The 21,649-nt window shown below is 35.3% G+C and overlaps 1 protein-coding gene across 1 annotated transcript in view; it reads left to right on the top strand.

Moving 5' to 3' along the window:
- LOC110446984 overlaps window positions 1-21,142 on the top strand; it is a 33,046-nt gene extending 11,904 nt beyond the window's left edge. The window contains exons 8-24 of the mRNA XM_021492346.1: window positions 169-189; window positions 806-1,056; window positions 4,088-4,174; window positions 5,026-5,257; window positions 6,603-6,799; window positions 7,536-7,627; window positions 7,982-8,078; window positions 8,786-8,968; window positions 10,605-10,849; window positions 11,912-12,185; window positions 12,774-12,884; window positions 13,876-14,023; window positions 16,347-16,540; window positions 17,394-17,777; window positions 18,241-18,364; window positions 18,952-19,099; window positions 19,485-21,142. Of these exons, the coding sequence (XP_021348021.1) occupies window positions 169-189; window positions 806-1,056; window positions 4,088-4,174; window positions 5,026-5,257; window positions 6,603-6,799; window positions 7,536-7,627; window positions 7,982-8,078; window positions 8,786-8,968; window positions 10,605-10,849; window positions 11,912-12,185; window positions 12,774-12,884; window positions 13,876-14,023; window positions 16,347-16,540; window positions 17,394-17,777; window positions 18,241-18,364; window positions 18,952-19,099; window positions 19,485-19,590 (2,894 nt within the window). The 3' untranslated portion in view covers window positions 19,591-21,142. The remainder of the gene's footprint in view (window positions 1-168; window positions 190-805; window positions 1,057-4,087; window positions 4,175-5,025; window positions 5,258-6,602; window positions 6,800-7,535; window positions 7,628-7,981; window positions 8,079-8,785; window positions 8,969-10,604; window positions 10,850-11,911; window positions 12,186-12,773; window positions 12,885-13,875; window positions 14,024-16,346; window positions 16,541-17,393; window positions 17,778-18,240; window positions 18,365-18,951; window positions 19,100-19,484) is intronic.
- Window positions 21,143-21,649: the final 507 nt, after the last annotated feature.

Raw genomic sequence — 21,649 nt, 5'->3', positions numbered from 1 at the left:
CCTGCACAGTTTTACACATTCTCCGTACTTGTGTCTAACAATGGGACATTTTGATTTAAGAATGACTCTTTTGAAGGATATTAATGCGTGTTTCAGTATTTCAAACTTGTTTATATGTCGGTAACGGGAAACTTTTTTATTGATGAATTCCTCTCTTTTTTTCAACAGATGTTCCCCATTCAACGGATGGTACGTAAACATTATGCTGAACGATGTTCCATTACATAATTCAAATATACATTGAACGGCCTTCAAAAAAGGATACCAATTTCAAAGAAAAAGCGATGTTCTAGAGCATCCTTCGTTCAAGTACACAGTTAAGCAATGCGTAGGGATGAACGTTGTTTACAAATGTCAAATTTTCTATTCAATGGAATGTTGATGCATTACAGAATGTAAGTATAAAGGGAACAATGCTCCTTTACAAAATGGAAGTAAACAGGGGAGTGGTGCTTATTACAGTATGTAAGTAATTAAGGGAACAATGCTCCATTCAAAATGTAGGTATATAGGGGACCAATGCTCTATAGAAGGAAGTATAAGTGCGTTTCCCAAAATACATTTCAGCTACAAGGTTACGGCCAATCTCGGGGACTGGTGGTCCACACACAGAGTTAACAATCGTAAGCTTGTGACGTATACAATCCTATCGATTAAAGAAAAGCATCATGATACGTTATTGATTAATTGACACATTATTATACATTTTAATTATGGTAGTAAAATCGTTTTACGGCTACTTAAATTTATAATAAAATAACTAGTACTGTCGTTTCGTAGTTTTGTTAATCATTTTATGTTGCAGAAGCTGCGCCGGGATATCAACCACAAGTGGCGATTGACATCTACCATGAGTGCGTGAATGGCACAGAAAGGATAAATGCGGTGTGTGAGTTTGAACCCGAGGCTGTAAACGACACGTACTTTTACCTGATCACGTGGTACGTCTCCGGTACACCCCTCCAATATACGCAGCAGATTACCGCAGACGAAAGAGAGATGGCTATATTAACGGATCAAGATCTCGTCAATCAGGGATTCTACCGAGAAGTTGAGGTGGGACCATCCAACTGTTATTTTTAATGTAATGACAGCATTATTGTTTATTGTGATCACAGCCGTTTGTCTAACGTATGGATACCATGACCAAATGTCTAGTGATGGTTACCAAAGATTATTGCATGGTAGATTGAGAAACCGTTGTCAAATGTGTCTTAATTTATCTGGTCTTCACTACCAATTGTCTACTATATAGTCATTACAATCAATTGTCTACTATACGGTCATCACTTCCCATTGTCTACTATTAGGTCATTTACAACCAGTGTTTACTATATGGTCGACATTACCCATTGTCTACGATATAGTCACCACCACCCATTGGCCACTATATGGTCATCACTCACCCATTGTCCACTATATGGTCATCACTTCCCATTGTCTACTATTAGGTCACTACCAACCAGTGTCTACTATATGGTCGACATTACCCATTGTCTACGATATAGTCACCACCACCCATTGTCCACTATATGGTCACCACCACCCATTGTCCACTATATGGTCCCCACCACCCATTGTCTACTATATGGTCACCACCACCCATTGGCCACTATATGGTCACGCCCAACCATTGTCCACTATATGGTCATCATCTCCCATTGTGTACTATATGGTCACTACCACCCATTGTCCAATATATAGTCACAACCACCCATTGTCCACTATATGATCACCACCAACCATTGTCCACTATATGGTCGCCACCCCCCCTTCTCCACTATATTGCCATTTCTTTCCCATTGTCCACTATATCGTCACAACCACCCATTGTCCACTCTATAGTCACCACCACCCATTGTCCCCTATATGGTCATCACTTCCCATTCTCTACTATTAGGTCACTACCAACCAGGGTCTACTATATGGTCGACATTACCCATTGTCCACGATATAGTCACCGCCGCCCATTGTCCACTATATGGTCTCCTCCAACCATTGTCCACTATATGGTCACCTCCACCCAATGTCCACTATATGGTCATCACTCAACCATTGTCCACTATATGGTCATCCCTTCCCATTGTCTACTATATGGTCACCACCACCCATTGTCCTCTATATAGTCACCACCACCCATTGTCCCCTATATAGTCATCACTCACCCATTGTCCACTATTCGACATTACCCATTGTCTACGATATAGTCCCCACCACCCATTGGCCACTATATGGTCACCACCACCCCTTGTCCACTATATGGTCACCACCGCCCATTGTCCACTATATGGTCATCATTCACCCATTGTCCACTATATGGTCTTCCCTCACCCATTGTCCACTATATGGTGACTACCACCCATTGTCCACTATATGGTAATCACTCACACATTGTCCACTATATGGTCACCACCGCCCATTGTCCACTATATGGTCACTACCACCCATTGTCCACTATATAGTCACAACCACCCATTGTCCACTATATTGTCACTACCACCCATTGTCCACTATATTGTCACCACCACCAATTGTCCACTATATGGTCACCACCACCCATTGTCCACTATATTGTCACCACCACCCATTGTCCACTATATGGTCACCACCACCCATTGTCCACTATATAGTCACCACCACCCATTGTCCACTATATAGTCATCACTCACCCATTGTCCACTATATGGTCACTACCACCCTTTGTCCACTATATAGTCACCACCACCCATTGTCTACTATATGGTCACCACCACCCATTGTCCACTATATGGTCACCACCACCCATTGTCTACTATATGGTCACCCCCACCCATTGTCTACTATATGGTCACCCCCACCCATTGTCCACTATATGGTCACTCCCACCCTTTGTCCACTATATAGTCACCACCGCCCATTGTCTACTATATGGTCACCACCACCCATTGCCCACTATATTGTCATCACTCACCCATTGTCCACTATTCGACATTACCCATTGTCTACGATATAGTCACCACCACCCATTGTCCGCTATATGGTCACCACCACCCATTGTCCTCTATATTGTCATTAATCACCCATTGTCCACTATATCGTCACCACCACCCATTGTCCACTATATGGTAACTACCACCCTTTGTCCACTATATAGTCCCCACCACCCATTGTCTACTATATGGTCACCCCCACCCATTGTCCACTATATAGTCACCACCTCCCATTGTCCACTATATGGTAACCACCACCCATTGTCCACTATATGGTCTTCACTCACCCATTGTCTTCTATGTTGTACTCACCGACCATTGTCTATAATGTCCTTTTACAGCCCATTACTTCATATATGGTTATCATACGTATGTAGGTCAATTTCTATAGATTTTATTATTATCAATATGCTTAATAGTCTTTAGAGTGATGCTTGGGAAGGTCAAGTTCCCTCATTTATCTTTGTATGTCTTCATATCAGTAAGAAAAATCACCTTCCTCACTTTGATTACATTCGATAAATGCAACAACCAGATTTTATTCTTTTTTAAATATGATTTGCATGTAAACTGAAATAAGATATACATATCATTGTCTATAAATAACGTTTTCGCAGGACCACTTATGCAACCATTCAAATTAAGCATAGTAATATTTTTACGTGGTTTTGTCTTCAACTTTATTATTGAACATAAAAGAATTATTCTGAATTATCGTGTAATGTTTTTTAACTGCACTACATGTCTTTTAAGAGAATCATTTTGACTTGTTCTTCAATTGCAAAACAATTCTTACACAGCATTAAAATTACATTTTGACTTGGCGCGAATTCGATAACACCGAAAAATTCTGTTGGAGCACACAAGGAATGTTTTGACCTGGCCATGCTTAATTGTTAAACAATACTATTGAACATAATACGAAACAAATTGACGGATCACTTAATAGGATTTATTCAGGGTAGCATGGGCACAATATATTTATGCATGGTTTATATGCATAACGATTGACATTGAGCATTGGAATATATTTTATACGTATCGTATAATTGTATATTTCCTAACCCGTTAGCTATTTTCTAAATTTGATAAAGGCTTCAGTCGAATATTTGTTTCAGCTGTCGTGTGGAGTTGCTGTCCGATCAACAGCGACGGGAATTGTTGGAGAATTTTTCACAAGTAGCAAAGTCTTCTTCGGACTAAAGGTTACCTTCATATATTATGAATGCATATCCTATGCCATACTTATCCTATACGTCAAAATGAGGTCAAAATAATTGTAACTGAAGAGGTTGTTTCCGGAAAGATATCACCCAAGCATTTGATTTGAATCATGTTCAGAACTTACTACAAGGAATTATCATAACTTGATTTTGTTCTTAAAATATTGATGATAGGATCTTACGTTATACAGTTAGTAATTTTAAAGCGATTTGGTCCATTGGTGATATTATCTTACGTTATATAGTTAGTAATTTTAAAGCGACTTGGTCCATTGATGATGGCATCTTATGTTATACAGTTAGTAATTTTAAAGCGACTTGGTCCAATGGTGATTGCATCTTACGTTATACAGTTAGTAATTTTAAAGCGACTTGGTCCATTGGTGATGGCATCTTATGTTATACAGTTAGTAATTTTAAAGCGACTTGGTCCATTGATGATTGCATCTTATGTTATACAGTTAGTAATTTTAAAGCGACTTGGTCTATTGGTGACGGCATCTTACGTCATATAGTTAGTAATTTTAAAGCGATTTGGTTCTTTGAAGATGGCCTCTTAGCTGGTTGCAAAAGCCCTATAACTAACTACGGATAATAATTTGTGAACCGCTTTGAGACGACCTACGAACTAGGTTGTGATAAAGCGGTATATAAGAACCTCGAATTATTAATCAATTTTATTGTAAACTATACATATAGCTGAGGATTGTTTTAATACTTCATTCAGATCAAAAGAACGAAAATTGAGGAGACGTATACATGTTTGAAATAAACATCGGGATAAGATTTTAGTATACGTAAAGGTCATTTCATATAAATATATTCTATTTCAGACAAATGAAACATCAATTGAGATTGAGCCCGGAGAATTCCACGATGTTGTCATTTTCGTCAACACTCCTATCTCTTGCGCATGTGGAGAAGAGTTCTGCAATATAAAGCTGTTTGTGGACGATTTTAGTGTCCCAAATACGCCGGTGAACCGCAATGAGGATATGGCTTTCATCGTAACAGAGGGTATTGAAGATGGTGAAGGCGGCTTCGTATCCGGAGTTATCGTAGAAGGTATGTATATTTGTACCATAAGCAATGATGATACTTTCACAATATGCCGAGCAAATGTTCAGCGGTGCATTAAATCAAATTCTTTCACGTTATTCACATGCAGATATGTTTGCATTTTATCATCATCTTAATTTTTTACATTACTACAATACGTTTTACATTAAATTTTGTTTCAGACTTCAAGTTTCAACGTTAAGCTTACGATGTTCAATACCTTCGCAAATATTGTCAAAATACATCTATATAAAGACATTAATTATAAATTGTATTGATGCCAAAACTGGATGAAGGACTAATAAAGAATGATTTTACTGCTACATAAAGAGTCACATTTGTCGTATATATAGTTATGCTTGTAAGCTACATTTATCACATACATGATACGTAAGCTCATTTTTAGGTAAAGTCTGGTTTTACAACTTTTACATCTTGATTATTACGAAATCGGATTCGTTTGTTGCCCAAATGATGGTATATGTTTATGTATGTTACTTGGATACATCGGTTGTCTAACTAATGTTATAGTTCTATCAGCTTTGACATACCGAGTTTAACACACCCTTTTTATCATAGCCCTGTCGCATTTGAAACATTGAAGTTTAACTATAAAGACTTCTGATAGGAGCTTACATTTAATGACCTCTCTTTGTTATGACTGCTACAGAATTAACAGTTTGTAAACAGCCAACCCACTCCAGGCCACGTTGTCCTAGAAAATGCAGTTGTTGATAGCTGAAACTAACCGAACAGTTCTTTACCTCTATGTTCTTTTAACCACGATCTAGACATTGCTATATATGTTTTAGTTCATTTCTTACTGTATAAGGTTATTCATATTCTATTGTGTGTAGCATTACCATTAGAAAGAATGCTGGTTAGCGAGAAGAAACGTACAATCGAAACACGTGTTTTCCATATGGTAAGCGAGAAAATAAATATATGATACACAGATATCTTCATTTAGAGTAATCAGTTTGGAAGTATGCAATATTTTTTTTTTTACTTTCTTCACGAACAATGTACATCTTAAACGTGTCGCAACGTGTCGTCACAGCGTTGTATTGGTACAAAAATATACAAATCGCTCACTACGTCATAGCTTGAAAAAGGGACCAATCGGTCTGAAAACGTTGCGACATGTTTAATACGTACATTGTTTGTGTAGAAAGTAAAACTTTGATATCATATGATATACTGACTGAAATTGTTCTGGTATATTGTTTGTCTGGGAACTAATATAAGAAGGATCAGTGTACTATACATTAATGTGGTGTTAATTTAATTACATGTAATATTTGCAGTAGAAGTATGATTGTGCGGGTTAATGTTTTTAATATTGACACAGGTCAGGGCAGTACCCCTCTGCGAAGACGCCGAAGTTTCAGCCCAAGTGACGGACCAACTCGTCTTGGCATTAAAATAAAGCACATGTTCCCGTACCGAACAAAGAATTACATAACCAGAGAGAGAATACCTCTGATGTTGCGGATGAACACTAATAGAAACGCATTTTGGCCCGACGGAATTTTCGGTTGCATTGATGTAAGTTATATATTGTTTTAGAAAAATATATTGCGGTTGTGATCACTCACTTTTCATTATTTTCCTCACTTTGAAGTGATCTTAGCTCACAATAGCTTAGATTGAGGGAATAATATCTGCACTGTATTGATATTATCTCGAACTGTAATGATATTATCGTGAACTGTTTTGATATTATGTCGAACTGTAGTGATATTATCTCAATCTGTGGTGGTAATATCTCAAAACACTATATTCTTATATTGTATTTCTAAACATTTTCTTCAGGTTGGTAAGTATGGATTATTAGAAGTTCTTTTTTACACAACCAATACAATCTTCTATGTAACGTTTAGATGACTAGTACGTTATGTACACTGTCACTAGATTATCACATGTATAAAAACCATATGAAACATATGAAAAATTCAACACGTATTCAATATCCTTTACACAACATAACATTTATTACATGTATATAAAACATAACACGTCATAAATACCTTCATACAACTTGTCATTTATTATGTAATGTCAAAACACAACGCATATCAAATACCAATCCTACAGGTTGAGGATTATCACATCATTAAATAAACAATTCATTATACTTTCAACACCAGTTCACGCAACTTAATATTTATCACATGCATAAGCAATTAAACACTTTCAAAACAGCATACACGATACTGAACGTTTTACAGGCAATATCTGGTATTCTAGCTTTTAAACATAACGTATTCTTTTTGGATTGAAGGTCCGGGTACGTGACCGGCCTGAACGAATTCACTGGAGGAAGAAGGAATGCCACGCTGTCTGTGACCCACACATGCTTTCGTTTGACGGCAGGTATTGAACGTTTTATAGAAACCTAAAATATGACTACACCGATAGCTGAGTATTTAGAGACAGTGGCTGGGTGACAACGAAGAAGTAACAATGAAATGATATACAGCCACAAACTATTTAGGGAAAAAAACATTTTTTTATCACGATTTCGTTTGAGAAGTGTACCCACACAGCCTGATCGCTATATATTTCGAAAACATATTATCAATGACGTTGTATATTCCATCCATAGTCTCAGTATTTTTGAAAAATATTCACATATCATATTCCAATTTCTGATTAGTTCTCGTATTGTGCTTTACTGTTATCCCGGTCTCGAGCTTATTTGACACTAACGAACCTTAACTTTTGTAGGAAATACGAGTCACAGGATGAGGGAGAATTTTTGATGTATAAGTATTGTCCCGAATATTTCCCGCATTGGTATCCTAATTCAAACGTCAACCTTAAGGTAAGGTTGTGTCTAATCCTATACCGACATTATTTTAACACTATATAGCTATAGCAAGGACTGACCCTGGTTTTACGAAGCGCCTTCGCTATAAGTACGTTCTTAGCTTACATATAGGATTAAGTTTTACCTTTTATTTTAGAAAACACTCTAAAGTTAGAATTTCTGCATTCCATAAATTGCTTTAAGTCAAGATAAGAGTTTCAGCACTACGTCATAGATTATAAGGTATTTCATTTTTTCAATCAATGCTTTAGGAATTATATCCATGAAAATAACTTTGATTTCGAAATTGAGAGCCCCTATTGTCTTTTCGATATTTGTTTTGAGCTTTTGAAGAAGGATTAAGATAATATCAATAAAATAGTATAAAATAAATGATAAAAATAATAAAGTAGTGTTAATTGAATATTCATAATTTTCATTTAAAATGATTGACTTTTTTTGTTGGAAATTATATGTATATCTAAACATATGAGCACTTTCCATAAGTTTGTGAAGCCGTTTAATTTAGAAAGGTGTTTCCAAGGTTTCAATACAGACGAATACACCATAATCTGCAACACATCTTAGCAATTCTTTACAAGTAAATTCCTGTGCGCATGCTTTTTCTATATGCAAATTAGATAAATCAGCGTAACTCTACATACCATTGGGTGTAATAGTATTATAGGCTAGTTATTCGAATCATCCACTATTTCCCGCAGGTTCATTTAAAGACAGTTTCATGTCGGGGCGACGGCAACATTCCGTTTTGTCCCTGTGGAGTAGCCGTGATGGCTGGCCATGATATCTACGTGGTAGACACATGTGGTGATACCCGCTACCAAGGCTTCACCCGCTGTGAGGATCACATACTCCATGTAGAAGCAACCGACACCCTAGTCAAAGTAAGTATTATAAGATGTATAGGATCTTACACGAGTTTCAATTTCATATGAAATGAAAACGGGTGCAAGATCCTTTTTATCACATAATCAAGATTTGTGGCATCTATTCGTATGAAACGACAATTTTAATGCGACCTTGAAATGTAAAAAGCCGCCATTTTTGACTCCAGTGCGTAAGTCTGTGACGTCATATACTTGTCCAAGTCGTGATGTCACAATTGAAACAAATGAAACTTACTACCAATAACAAGGCTAATAGGTAATATTACATGGGTTAATACGCAAAAAATATGACATAGGTATATTCTCTGGATAACACAGTACACTATGTGATAAAAACAGATAGACAAAATTAAAGTGTTATAGAAAGGGAAGTAACTGATCAATGGAAGTGTTGTGGACAGGTAATAGGCGGTTGTACATGTCAAGGTATAAAACAGATGTAGAGAGGTAAACTACAGAAACATAAATATTTAACAATGACATTTGGCCAGTTGCATGCTGGTTTAAATGGCTATCCATTTTTTAAATGAATGATCTTGACTTACTTTCAACGATACAAGGTCAAATATGTTGAAATATTTGACCGACTTCTTGTGAATATCAAATAGGCCTAGGTTGATTATATTTGGCCAGTAGCGAGGTAGGATAAATGACTATCAAGCTTGAATCACTTCGAAGGTCACAAGACTTATTTTGTTAAAAAACATTTTAAAGGACTCTCGATTTATTAAAAGGCAGAGTGTGATGCTATTTTGCCTGTAACATGCTGTGATAAAGGGCTATCAAGTTTGTTTAATTGAATGACCCGGCCTATTTCTAAGCAGACAGCAGTCGATTCTTGGATGAAGGGCTAATTTTGTTCAATTGCATTACCTTGACCTACTTTCAGGGATAAAGAAGTCAAATGTGTATAAAACTTGAACAACAATAAAGAGTAAAAACAAAACCACATAATTTGTAAAGTTTTGTTTAGTTGATTAAAGTAATTTAACCTGACCGTTTTGGAAAGTTACTGATGTGAAATGAATGACAGGTCAGCGATACAGGCCTATTTGACATCTTATGCATTCTTTTGTCGCTTAGAACCTGTGAATAGTCACACGGTGCTGGACATAGACAAGCTTAATTTTAAAGAAGATGTCCTTTTCTTCATATTTACAGTGTTCATTTTTTCCAGAATAATTATTATTAAGATTTGACTTCTTGAAGTTGATATCTGAGTAATCGATATATAAGGGTAATAAACAAATATTCAGCTGAGAGTAAATTTAATACGAAGGTTAATTGTGCTGAAATCACGAAATTGCCTTTGATATAAGCCCTTACTTTTAACAATGATAAAACACTAATATTACTTATTAAAAATGTCATGAAATATTGCATCTTGCATAATAAAGGATACATGTAATACATCATATTTTGATATGTTGATGAAAATGTATATAATAATTGATGAATTTGGACCGATGTAGAATTTGATGATTTTATAGGTGTTATTGAGAGGAAACTCAGTGATGTGTGTCAGATAAAAGTATGTATTACATTTATGTTTTTGTCAAAATATGTTTTATATATTGAAATTAACAGATTAGTATAACCCGATCAAGATTACTATGAAATGTTTATCCTTCAGATATGGCTACCCCATGGAACTCGTGTGGAAGCAAGAAAGACTGGAGGAAAGAGTTCATTTCAACTGTGGAATGTGTGGATATATCCGTCTATACATGACATCCACAGCAGCTGTGGTTTGTGTGGATCTTTAGACGACAACTGTGGCAATGATTGTGATGTGTTTAATGGCCAGACATACCAAAGTCCTTATGGAGACGACTGTAGCTCACACGGACTCGTCAGAGAATTTACGGAAAAGTTTCGGTAGGTATTGACAACAAATGTAAATTGAAAGTTGTACAGCTTTCAAAAAAACTAAAACTAAAAATGTCTAACCGTAATCATGAGGAAATTGATAGGTAAACATGTAGCATTTTTTATGGATTTGAGTGTTTCTTTGGGCTTATTGTGGTGGCTGAAACAAAATATTAATGAATGCGCTAACAAATCGCCATTGCTCCGAAATAAATCATATTTGTAATCGATATGAGTATCATCATTTAAATTTCCCAAATAGTTCAAGAATATCTATAAATATGCGTTAGTAAAACATAGCTTTTATAACCGTTTTAATTATAAAGCTGTGAATTTTGTAATCTTAGTTCTCTGTGTTGTCGTTTTTTTTTCTTTTTTTCTTCTTTTCTGTAAATGTAATAAAACATGGGACTCAGTGAATGGTACCCCTTATAAGTTGGATAGAAAAATAGTTTCCAAAACAGAGTCTTATGTTGTTTTAAGTGTGTCCTTCTTTCTCCCGACCAACACCCAAATCTTACACACACCTTTACCTGGATGTTATCCGTGTGTCCTGCTGTCTCCCTCCCACACACCCCAATCCAGCACATACCATTGCTCCTGATTTATGCAATCAGTGTTCCTATCTTTCTCCCTGCCTAACACCGAAATCTAACATGCCATGCCCTGGATGTTATCCGTGTGCCCTTTTTTTTCCCACACACACACACACACACCTTGCCAACACACACCTTGCCCCTGATTTATGTAATCAGTGTACCCTTTTGTCTCCCTCACAAACACACCCAAATCTAACAAACACCTTGCCCATGACTTTTGTAATCAGTGTGCCCTTCAACCTTACTCACACACGCAGAAAACTAACACACACCTTGCCGCTGATTTATGTAATCCGTGTGCTCTTCCTTCTCCCTTACACCAAAATGCAACATTAGGGTGTCTACCTTCCTCACCCAACATGACGGTTTTGCCATTCATTTTCTCTGATTAGAGGGCATTAAAAAACTGTTACATTGTGTGTATTGTTTTAAATGCTTGACATAGTTATGGTTTACCCCTCTACCATTTCAGAGTAGCAGAGGCACAGACACTTTTCACGCCATTAAAATACGATAACATTGTCTACATCAATCCAGCCCCCTTTAGACCAGATAGTTCAAGTTACTGTTTCTGTGGACACCGACAGTGGCCCGGAGATCCAGTCTCGTGCTCGTGTCAGCAGACACATTGGTGGGGTGACGTCAGAGATACGAAATGCGACGAATTCTTAGAGATACCGCCAAATCCGTTACCTTCTGTCAAACAACTTTTCGTTGGTGGAACCGGAGTAGTTGTTCCCGACCCGGTAGAAATCTTATCACTTTTGGCAAAGCACGATTCGTTATGATAGAAAAACTCATGGATACATTTATTTTGATAATGGATTGGTTGTGCGGAGTACTTTAATATCTTTTCACTGCTGTCACATGGAAGCACTGGTACCTCATCAGCACCTGTTTTTTTAATGTGTCTTCTATGAATATTATGACATTTTTATGACAGAAATACTACACGACGTTACAATATCGATAAAGATACAGCCGTTATGTTAATATGAAACACTTCTTATGTATCAATACCATTATTTACTATAAAAAATATGTATTTCTGCTACAAGTTTCATCCGTATCAACCATGATTTATTATTTAAATAATTTTACTCGGCATCATGCCACAATATCTGAATTTGTATATTGCATTTTGGGAGAAACAAAATATTCCACTGCTGATCATTGTGAAGGGTTTTAATTTCATTTGTCATAAAGAAACTCCCAAGTTCACCCTCACCCATTTTTGAGGCGTACTTTATTCTCTAGAATAGATATAAAAAAACGAATTTTTCATGTATCCTCTTAAAATGTGGATTATTGTTTGATGAATGTTTTGTTTGAAGGCGACACAAATTGAGTGTGACACTATGATGGCCGAACTGAGGGAAACATTTCTTAGTTGCCGTGCATTTGCAGAACAACTCCAAAACTGCAGGGCAGATCTTAAATTAGACGTAAGATGTATATTACAACAATACAATTATAACATTTTGCAGAAGTTAACGAAAGGTCCTAAAGCATTCTTTAGGCTATATAAATGAATTTCAAAGTCTACTTAATAACAGAAACTGTTTTGTCTTTCTTAAAACAATACTCGTTAATTAATATCAATATTGGCATTCACCAGACGTCACGAAGATCGGTTTGTAGGCTACTTAAGATGTGCTGATTTTGCATTTACATACGCACGATATGATATTTGTCAGTAAAGCTGTGCCATTTATATACACTGTAAATGCTATTTCAGCACAATTTAATGTTATATCTACCATTTTTGAAGTACTCTATGATATTATCGAAACAACAATCTGTTTAATAAAACTCAGCGTATAGTTCCAATTTCTGTATGTATCGTATGTTCTTGTTAAATGAATAAGTTAAGTCCACCTTAAATGGAGGTCAGTAGCATCTAAAGTTTAGGACGTCAAAGATAATGATGACATTAACACATGGGCGATGGCATTAACAGTTTAATTTAATGCCATCTGAATTTGGCAGGATTATATAGAATTTTACTCATTTAGGTTGATAACAATTAATACAAAACCATATTATTCCCTCAGTGAAATTTCTTCAGTTGTATTTTTCAGTCTCTTTCATGTGTGTCTTAGATTACAGAAGACTAGCCCGATACAAAAACCAATTAGTGCTTATAACTTATAAAGGTTTGATTGGGATAGTGGTGCAGACATCGAATATTGTCAAGTCTGTCGTGTTTAACCTATAAATGTCGTCAGAGTATAAACTGTGTCATATGACAAATAAATGACTTTCAATTTTGTCGATATATCTCAGTCATATATCACCATTTTAGGTTCACCAATTTAAGTAACAGTGTTAGAAACAAACAAATATAAGACATTAGGTAAGAAAGATATGTGACTAAAATGACAAAAACGTTAGCAAAATAACACCGCACTGTAAGTGAAAATATTAACTTTTCAGCCGAATGCAGGCACTGACTGGATAGAAAACTCCAGACAAATCCTGGAAGCCTCATGTCAAACAGAGAACGCAGCAGAACGTGAGCCGGTGCTGGCCATTACGAACTTATGTCCGTTAGGCTGCGGTGACAATGGGCGATGTGTGGAAGGTAGATTATCTTGTTCATTCTATATATTATATGTTAATAAGAAATATGTCCAATATGTTAAGTGTATATTATACTAATCTAACCATCATATACAAACAAACAAATATTTCTTACTTTACATCAGATGCATATATTTATAATCAATATGTTATTTGAGCAGCATTATGAATTTCTTGACATTTAATACATCTGACCATTACAGCGTTGTCTAATACTGTGCATTTAATGTCAACAGGCAGTGCTTTAAAAGGGGAGGTAATCATAGAAAGTTATTCTTAAACAGTATGTAGCAATAATCCACATCAAATGAAGGATTGTTGTACGAATTTAACGATTACGTAATGACGGGTGTTACTTGTACCTGATGTATAATTTTACATGTTGATATTAATAAATGTATGTCATCTATATTTAACTACAATATTTCATTTGATAGTTCTATAATCTCAAAACTTTCGGTTCTCTATTGTTCTTCAGAAGAAATCATGATAGCTGTCTTACTCTGAGTAGAGCAATGCCATAATAGTAACCAGTTGTGACTAGAAATTTACTTACGATCCTCAAATCCCGCTCTTTTATACATAATTTTCATTATTTGTCTAATTTAGTTTTCTTATTGTTTGCCTCGAATACTGGGAGCAGCACATGTGTTTATGTTGTTGTTGTTGTAATTGTCGTTTACTGAAAGTTAAAACTGTGAATCAGGAGTGTCTTAGTTAGACGAACGTCTATTGGCGTGGCCCTTGTAAGGCTCCACAGGATTTACCACTTCGACTTTACACGATAAACAACGCAAGCCACAGCTAGTGTTTACTTACTATAAAACAAGTGTCTTGTCAATATAATTAAATAATAAGATCATTAAGTTTGCGTCTGTAAAAACAATAAAAGACCGATTGCATTGGTCTTATTTACCTGGAACAGCAAATATAGTTGACAGGTATGAGTGGGTTGTTTATACAGTTCTATGTTTTGTTTTTCAAGTTTCAAATTAACTGAAAGCACTCCTTCCCTTTGGAGGTGACAAACGACTCTACATCGCCCTTTCTCGTTTCTATATATCCTTATCTGCTTCGCAACCCAAAATGTACGATGTCGTTCTGACTCATCATATGAATTCAGGAATCTTAAAACAATAGTACATGTATGTAAATTCAAGATGTGTAGATTCAAATAGCAAAAGTATGTGTCGGACGAAAGAAAAAGAAAAAAACCCACCCCAGCAATATTAATAATGAGATTATGGAAATCCCGGTGTGCGTACTGTTTTCTTTTCCTGGCTGCCGTTTTCTTAACAGAGCATTTATAACATTTATTCAATTTACAGCATGAAACAAGTTTTTCCAACTTACGTTAATCACTCTCGCTGTTCCGGATGGAAATGCGAGGATTTCGGATAAAGCCGGAGATACCTAAAGAAAACTTAAGTTGTTGGGCAGGTGACGTCATATCGGTTAAATAAACCTTTTCGGGCGTCCTTCTCCTATTCTGATTTGTCAGCCTTTCTAACATTCGGAAAGTATCTAAATAGAACAGCATCAAGCTCATTTACTGGAATGTTTGCATGGTTACAATTTCACACACACTAACCAAATTATCATTTGCAAATTTCCAGCATCGCAATTCGTCTTCCTTGCTGTTCCTCTTTTGCTCGATATACAATACATGTGATTATGATCAACAAATCGTTCCTGTACCTGTATTGCTTTGTGTGTTGTTAAATACTTGGTTAAAAGAACAACACTGTTACGTCGGCACGTTGTAGTTATAGTAACACTACCATGTATAGGCTTATTGGCTTGGGTTTTAACGTCTTGGCAACAGCTCATGTCAATTGAAGACAGGTGCATAGGAAGCCACTACCGACAAGAAAAAGTAGTAAAATGAGTAAAATAGATGTAGATCTCAGGTGTTACCTTGAGGACAGTAGATTAATGTTGGTCTCTTCAATTGCCTCTAGGCCGAAGAAAAAGAATAGGGGCAAAAACAGTAGTCTCTTACGAAATGCAGTGTGGTATAGTAGGTTTATTCTGTTCCAAGAACCTGCAGGTGTACGAAATATTTAATCACTGGCAATGACAACAGATAACCAGACACATTCATTCAAAAGTTGTTGTGTAATGATTGAGGCCTGGTTTAAATGTGTATAACAGAAAATTAAATTGATTTGTCGCTTGCTTGGTTGAAAGACAAAGCTTGCAGGCGGACATAAGTTGGTCCAGGTAGTTAGCAAGATATGTTTGATGTTTTTTGATCCCCATTCACATTTATAATTTAAACCAGGTACATAAAAAAAATGTTAAAATAAAATAAATTTTACTAGGGGAATGCGAGTGCAATCCAGGATTCGGAAACTCCCGTTGTGACACAGCGATAACAGACCAAGTGGAAGTACTTGGTGTACGAGATAATTTGTGTAACAGAAGGCGTCTCCCGTGTAGAAGCTTCACCATTAAACCAAGGTCAAGGGCATTCGTCCCCGAGTTTGCCTACACAGCAAGCATCGATGTTAGATCAGTAAGTTTGAATTAATCTTCATCAAACGGAAGTAACAAATATAATTCAAAATAATGTTATATTTAATTGAAAGTGATATTCACATCACATCGCCATTTTAATGATATTTACACAAAGTCCCTGCAATTATTTCCTTGTTTCGTCTTTCACCTCACTAATGTTGATAGATGAAAAAAGCCAATCAAGGTCATACAATTTTTTCTAAACATTTTTTTCAGGTTAGTAAGTATGGATTTTGAAAAGATTCATGTAGCACAACCAATAAGTGATTCTATGTCACGTTTCGATGACTAGTGCGGTATGTACTCTGTTACCATCATCAGACAAATGACCAGTGAATCGTATGTACATAAAGGTGTAAAATATGTACGAGCTGTCTACGCAAATTGATGTCGATTAAGCGACGCTGTAAGCGTGTCATTTAGTTGTACCGAAATAACTCGATTCAGCTATGTTATGAAACATCAAATATAAACATTTATTGGTTGTGCTACATAAATCTTTATACATACAATGTTCATACTGCATAGTATTCTGACGTAAATCCGCATTTCTGATAGTAAAATTGATTTCATCGTAAATAATTAAAGGTATATTATTTTTTCACTTCATCTATATTCAGAAAAAGAATATGGTTTAAATAAAAATATAAACTTTGTTTATTTTACAACAATTATGAAACAAGTTATTTCAACTTATATAAATAATTCTTGTTGGCCAGGATATCAGCACGCTAGTTTTTTTTGTGGGAGGAAACTGGCGTAACCGGAGAAAACCTTTGTGAAATTTATTGCTTAATGAATGACAGCTATTAGTTCTTTGAATAGTGAAAATGTTTAAAATGTCATTGCAGATAACGCCGAGTGGCAGCAGATCTGTTTTTGGCAGTGGAATAAATAGACAATGTACTGTGAAGAATTTTATGTGTCTTAGTGTAGACATGCCGCTGATTAAGCCTTCGCCGTACCAGTATTATCGATATGGTACCAGATCTAAACGATCAACAACCAACGAGATAGACAATGGTATCGAAATGGAAGACAGTGACGGGAGACAAAGGAGGCAAGCTGAATCGAAATCATTTGTAGAAGGCCAAGAATCATTCGTCATGGAGTATGTGATCACCATAACTACGGACAATGTGACCTACAGTGACCCCGTCAGCGCATTTAGTTTTGACGCCACCTGTGTAGGGTATGTGGATAACGGTGGTGGTGACGTCACGTTCTTCATCAAGGTAAGTTTCAGAATGCTAGTAATAAATGTCAAGATTTCGATGCACGGTATTGTGTTCGAAGGTTCATAATAATATTATGATGACTTTATTTATGTCTCTGTTGTAAACACTTCAACTGTTGTAATGTCTTTGCATTACCATTCTTTAATATAGTTTTATATTCATGTATCTAGAATTGTTTCATAAAATATTTTACTTATAATTGATGTAACCGGTAAGGGAACAACTATCTGACTTAAATGAAGCTATGCACCTTTCAAGTTGTTTTTATATTTGATTCAATTAGTTTAAATTCCTATATTATCATACGTCCATCAAAGAAACGATACACTGCAGTAAGACCTCGAAATAAATCTTGGTATATAAGGACCTTATACAACAAAAATCCTTTAGTCCTATAGGATAAATAGTTGGTTCGAATGTTGGTAGATATTAATCTTACATAGATTTATTCCTTTTTCAGCCTTCGTTCTGTTTCCTGGACTTTGAGTGTGTGCCTAATGGAACATATCACATTACTGACTGGTGTAGGTTTTGTCACACTGATCGCAACCCGACAGACTGGACAGTAGATCTCGACCAAGCAGGTAAGGACAGGGTATGCGGTCAATGCTTAGGTGTATCAACGGCCAAATTAGTGCATTGGATTTAAATAGGGAGCAGTCAGTCCTGTTTGTGCAGAAAATCTTACTTAGAATGAATCTTATTAAATACACCGCCAATTAATAAATATATCTCTAGCAATTCGGTCACCAGTAGTGCCAGTGTTGTAGAAAAAGTAAGGTATTTTGATAGTAAAAAAGGTCTTAAAAAGTTTGGCGTACATGTGCAATTTTAAACGAATTTTACAATTATGACATCAGTACAACGAAACCAGTAAACAAATGAACCTTTTGTTTAAAATTAATCAGTTGTAAATGGTGAAGTCTTGGTAGCAAATATTGTTATTTTCCTTAACTCATTTCCGCATACAAAGGTCACAAGCGTAGGTTAATGGATGGAACGTGTATCTGTAAAATTAAACATCTGTAGATATTTGTTAAAATTTAATGAATTATGTATTTAAACCCTTTGTGTATACATATAATAAAACTTGATTGATTTTAATGTTACGCAACATAGTAGAAATAGTTCAGTCTCTATCTAACTGTATGGCGACGTATTTACCTTGCAGAGTGTATTGAGGTCAAACTCAGTAAACTGCCAGATCCTGTCGAACAGCCACTGAGTATAGCGGTCATAGCTTGCATTTCAGCAGCTGTATTGGTCGTACTCATTGTGGTGGCCGTCTTCATTCTATACCGCATTTACCGCAAGACCATGTAAGTACACGTGGTTACAATGGCTTACTCGTCTTTATAACCTCTTAGTAGTTACTGTTTCTAATGAAATTATTGCCATGTCATGATATGTCCCCAGTTTCAATTTTCTTTAATTTTGCATTATTTAGCGAGCATGATACTTCCTTGGTATTATTCTATAAGTTAGTAAACTATTTTTTATAACATACACTTCAACTGTTTAATGTTCTATACTTCATCTATATTGAAACATAATTATAAGGAGTTCATACCGGAAATTACAATTTCCGGAAATCGTATGAATAAAACAGCCATTTCTGCGTTTTGTAGGTTCAGTTTTTGTATTGGTTGGTTTTAATTCACTTTTGTGATATAACCATTGTTAAAACATGTTTGATGATTGCAGACCAAAGAATGCAACTTTTGCACAAATCGGACATGCACTTGGACAAAAGAATCCCCACTTCCAGCCAAAGGAGTTCCTACCCGAGAAAAAGAAACACATTATCTGAAGATGTCCTGACCTTTCATTTATCTATCATATGTATCTACCAACTATGCCAGACAGCTACGAATATGATATGTCTTTCTATGGTAAGAAAATAGTCTTAAACCAAACAAAGTATGTTAAAATCATCACTATATAAACAAAAAAACCCCAAAACATCCGTCATATTTAACAAAATATGACCATGTTTGTTCAAGAACTCGACATCTGTTAGATATGAAGTGTGACGTCTTCTTACAGGTTTCCTTTGAAACCTTTAAGCAACTGTTTTGTAAATGTTAATATCTTCTCTTCCCTTTTCAAAGAGGGATGAAAAGAAAATACTTTTAAGTTTATTTTTTTCTTAAAAAAAATTCTTGTATTCTTTTTATTATCAATTTTTGGCTTCTAACACAGAAAACATACCCTATGGCCAGATTGGTTGAAAAGATTTCCTTTTTTTTTCAAAGCAAACAACACTCGTGTCTATGTAAAATGTGTGAATTCCTATTTGCATTGACCAAATAACAACATACTAATAATTCTTTTTATTATCAATTTTTGGCTTCTAACACAGAAAACATACCCTATAGCCAGATTGGTTGAAAAGATTTCTTTTTTTTTTCTAAGCAAACAACACTCGTGTCTATGTAAAATGTGTGAATTCCTATTTGCATTGACCAAATAACAACATACTAATAAGTTTTTTAATCAATAGCAGCGTGTTTTCAAATGGTACACACACATTGAAATTAAAGTCAATTCTTTTTTAACATATGGAGACGGATGTGAAATAATGCGGATGTATTAATTGATATAATTATTAATCAAGAATCATGAAAATATATATATATGTATATTCGGATAATTTTATCATTCTGTTGTGTATTTATATAGAAATACGATAGTCGTCGTTAATTTTTGTTAGTTGTTCATTCGTTGTATAAATGTGTTGTTTTGTTACGTAACTTGCGATTCTATTCCAACCAACAATGATCGATTTTTTTTATTTTTTTAAAATTTATTTCGAAACGAAAAAATATATATATGGATTTGGTTTAAAAACCTCTTTTATCAATTAGAACTTGTTTTTATCACCAAAAACGGCTGTTGCATTTAATAGTAATCATTACGTTTTGAATGACAATTGATTTTAATTTCTAAATTATCGGTATACTTTTATGGTTCAATAATCAATATTCAAGAAGCATGTGTAATTCCTTGTAATGGTTTGGAGCTATTCAGTTGGTATGTTTAGGTTGACCTCATACGTAAGTTTGTAATACGCTATGTAAAGCAATATTAATTTGCCTTATGACTGCTTCGCTCATAAACATTATCTGTTTCTGTAATGTTGTATAGATAACATATTATGTTTAACATATTTATTTGTATTTATGTAATAAAATATAATATAGTTGTAAACTCCTACCTGTTTAAAAAGTATCAAAGAACGTTGTGAATTTATGATTTGTGCTCCATTGTTGGTTATTTTATAGAATACGTAATAACTTTCATAAATATATATATTTTCTTTCTTTGCGTTTAATTGCGTTTAATTAGTAATACATGTAGTTTGAAACATCATAATTATTGCGCTGTTGCACCTGTGTTTCATTCCTGTATAGAATTATAAAGTTATTGCAAATACAGTTGTTAACGTTTGTTTGTGTTTTACGCCCTTAGAACACAGATATGGTAATTCAATATAAGGACTAGTCAGCTTTGGGTGGTAGATGAAAATCAGAGCACCCGGAGAAAAACACCCACCTGCAGCTAGTACTTGGCGACTGCCCAGCGTAGGCTTCGACCCCTGATCAAGAGGTGGAATCGTAGACAGTCACTTTTAGTTTTGTTTATCTCATCATAATGGCACGTGGACAAACACGTCAATACGAGAAAACAATTGTTTATAATTTCTCTTGTTGGCGTGTTTGTCCTACAATGTAATATCAAATTTATGAGATAAGTTATAATATGCACATCATCCGTATACAGACTCTGTTACAGTTTAATACAGACTCTGTTACAGTTTAATACAGGCTGTGTTACAGTTTAATACAGACTCTGTTACAGTATAATAC

This window comes from Mizuhopecten yessoensis, unplaced genomic scaffold (genome assembly GCF_002113885.1).
Source record: "Mizuhopecten yessoensis strain PY_sf001 unplaced genomic scaffold, ASM211388v2 scaffold3091, whole genome shotgun sequence".
Classification (NCBI taxonomy): Eukaryota; Metazoa; Mollusca; class Bivalvia; order Pectinida; family Pectinidae; genus Mizuhopecten; species Mizuhopecten yessoensis.
The sequence above is the reverse complement of the archived record's forward strand: the minus strand, read 5'-3'. Positions and strand labels throughout refer to the sequence as shown.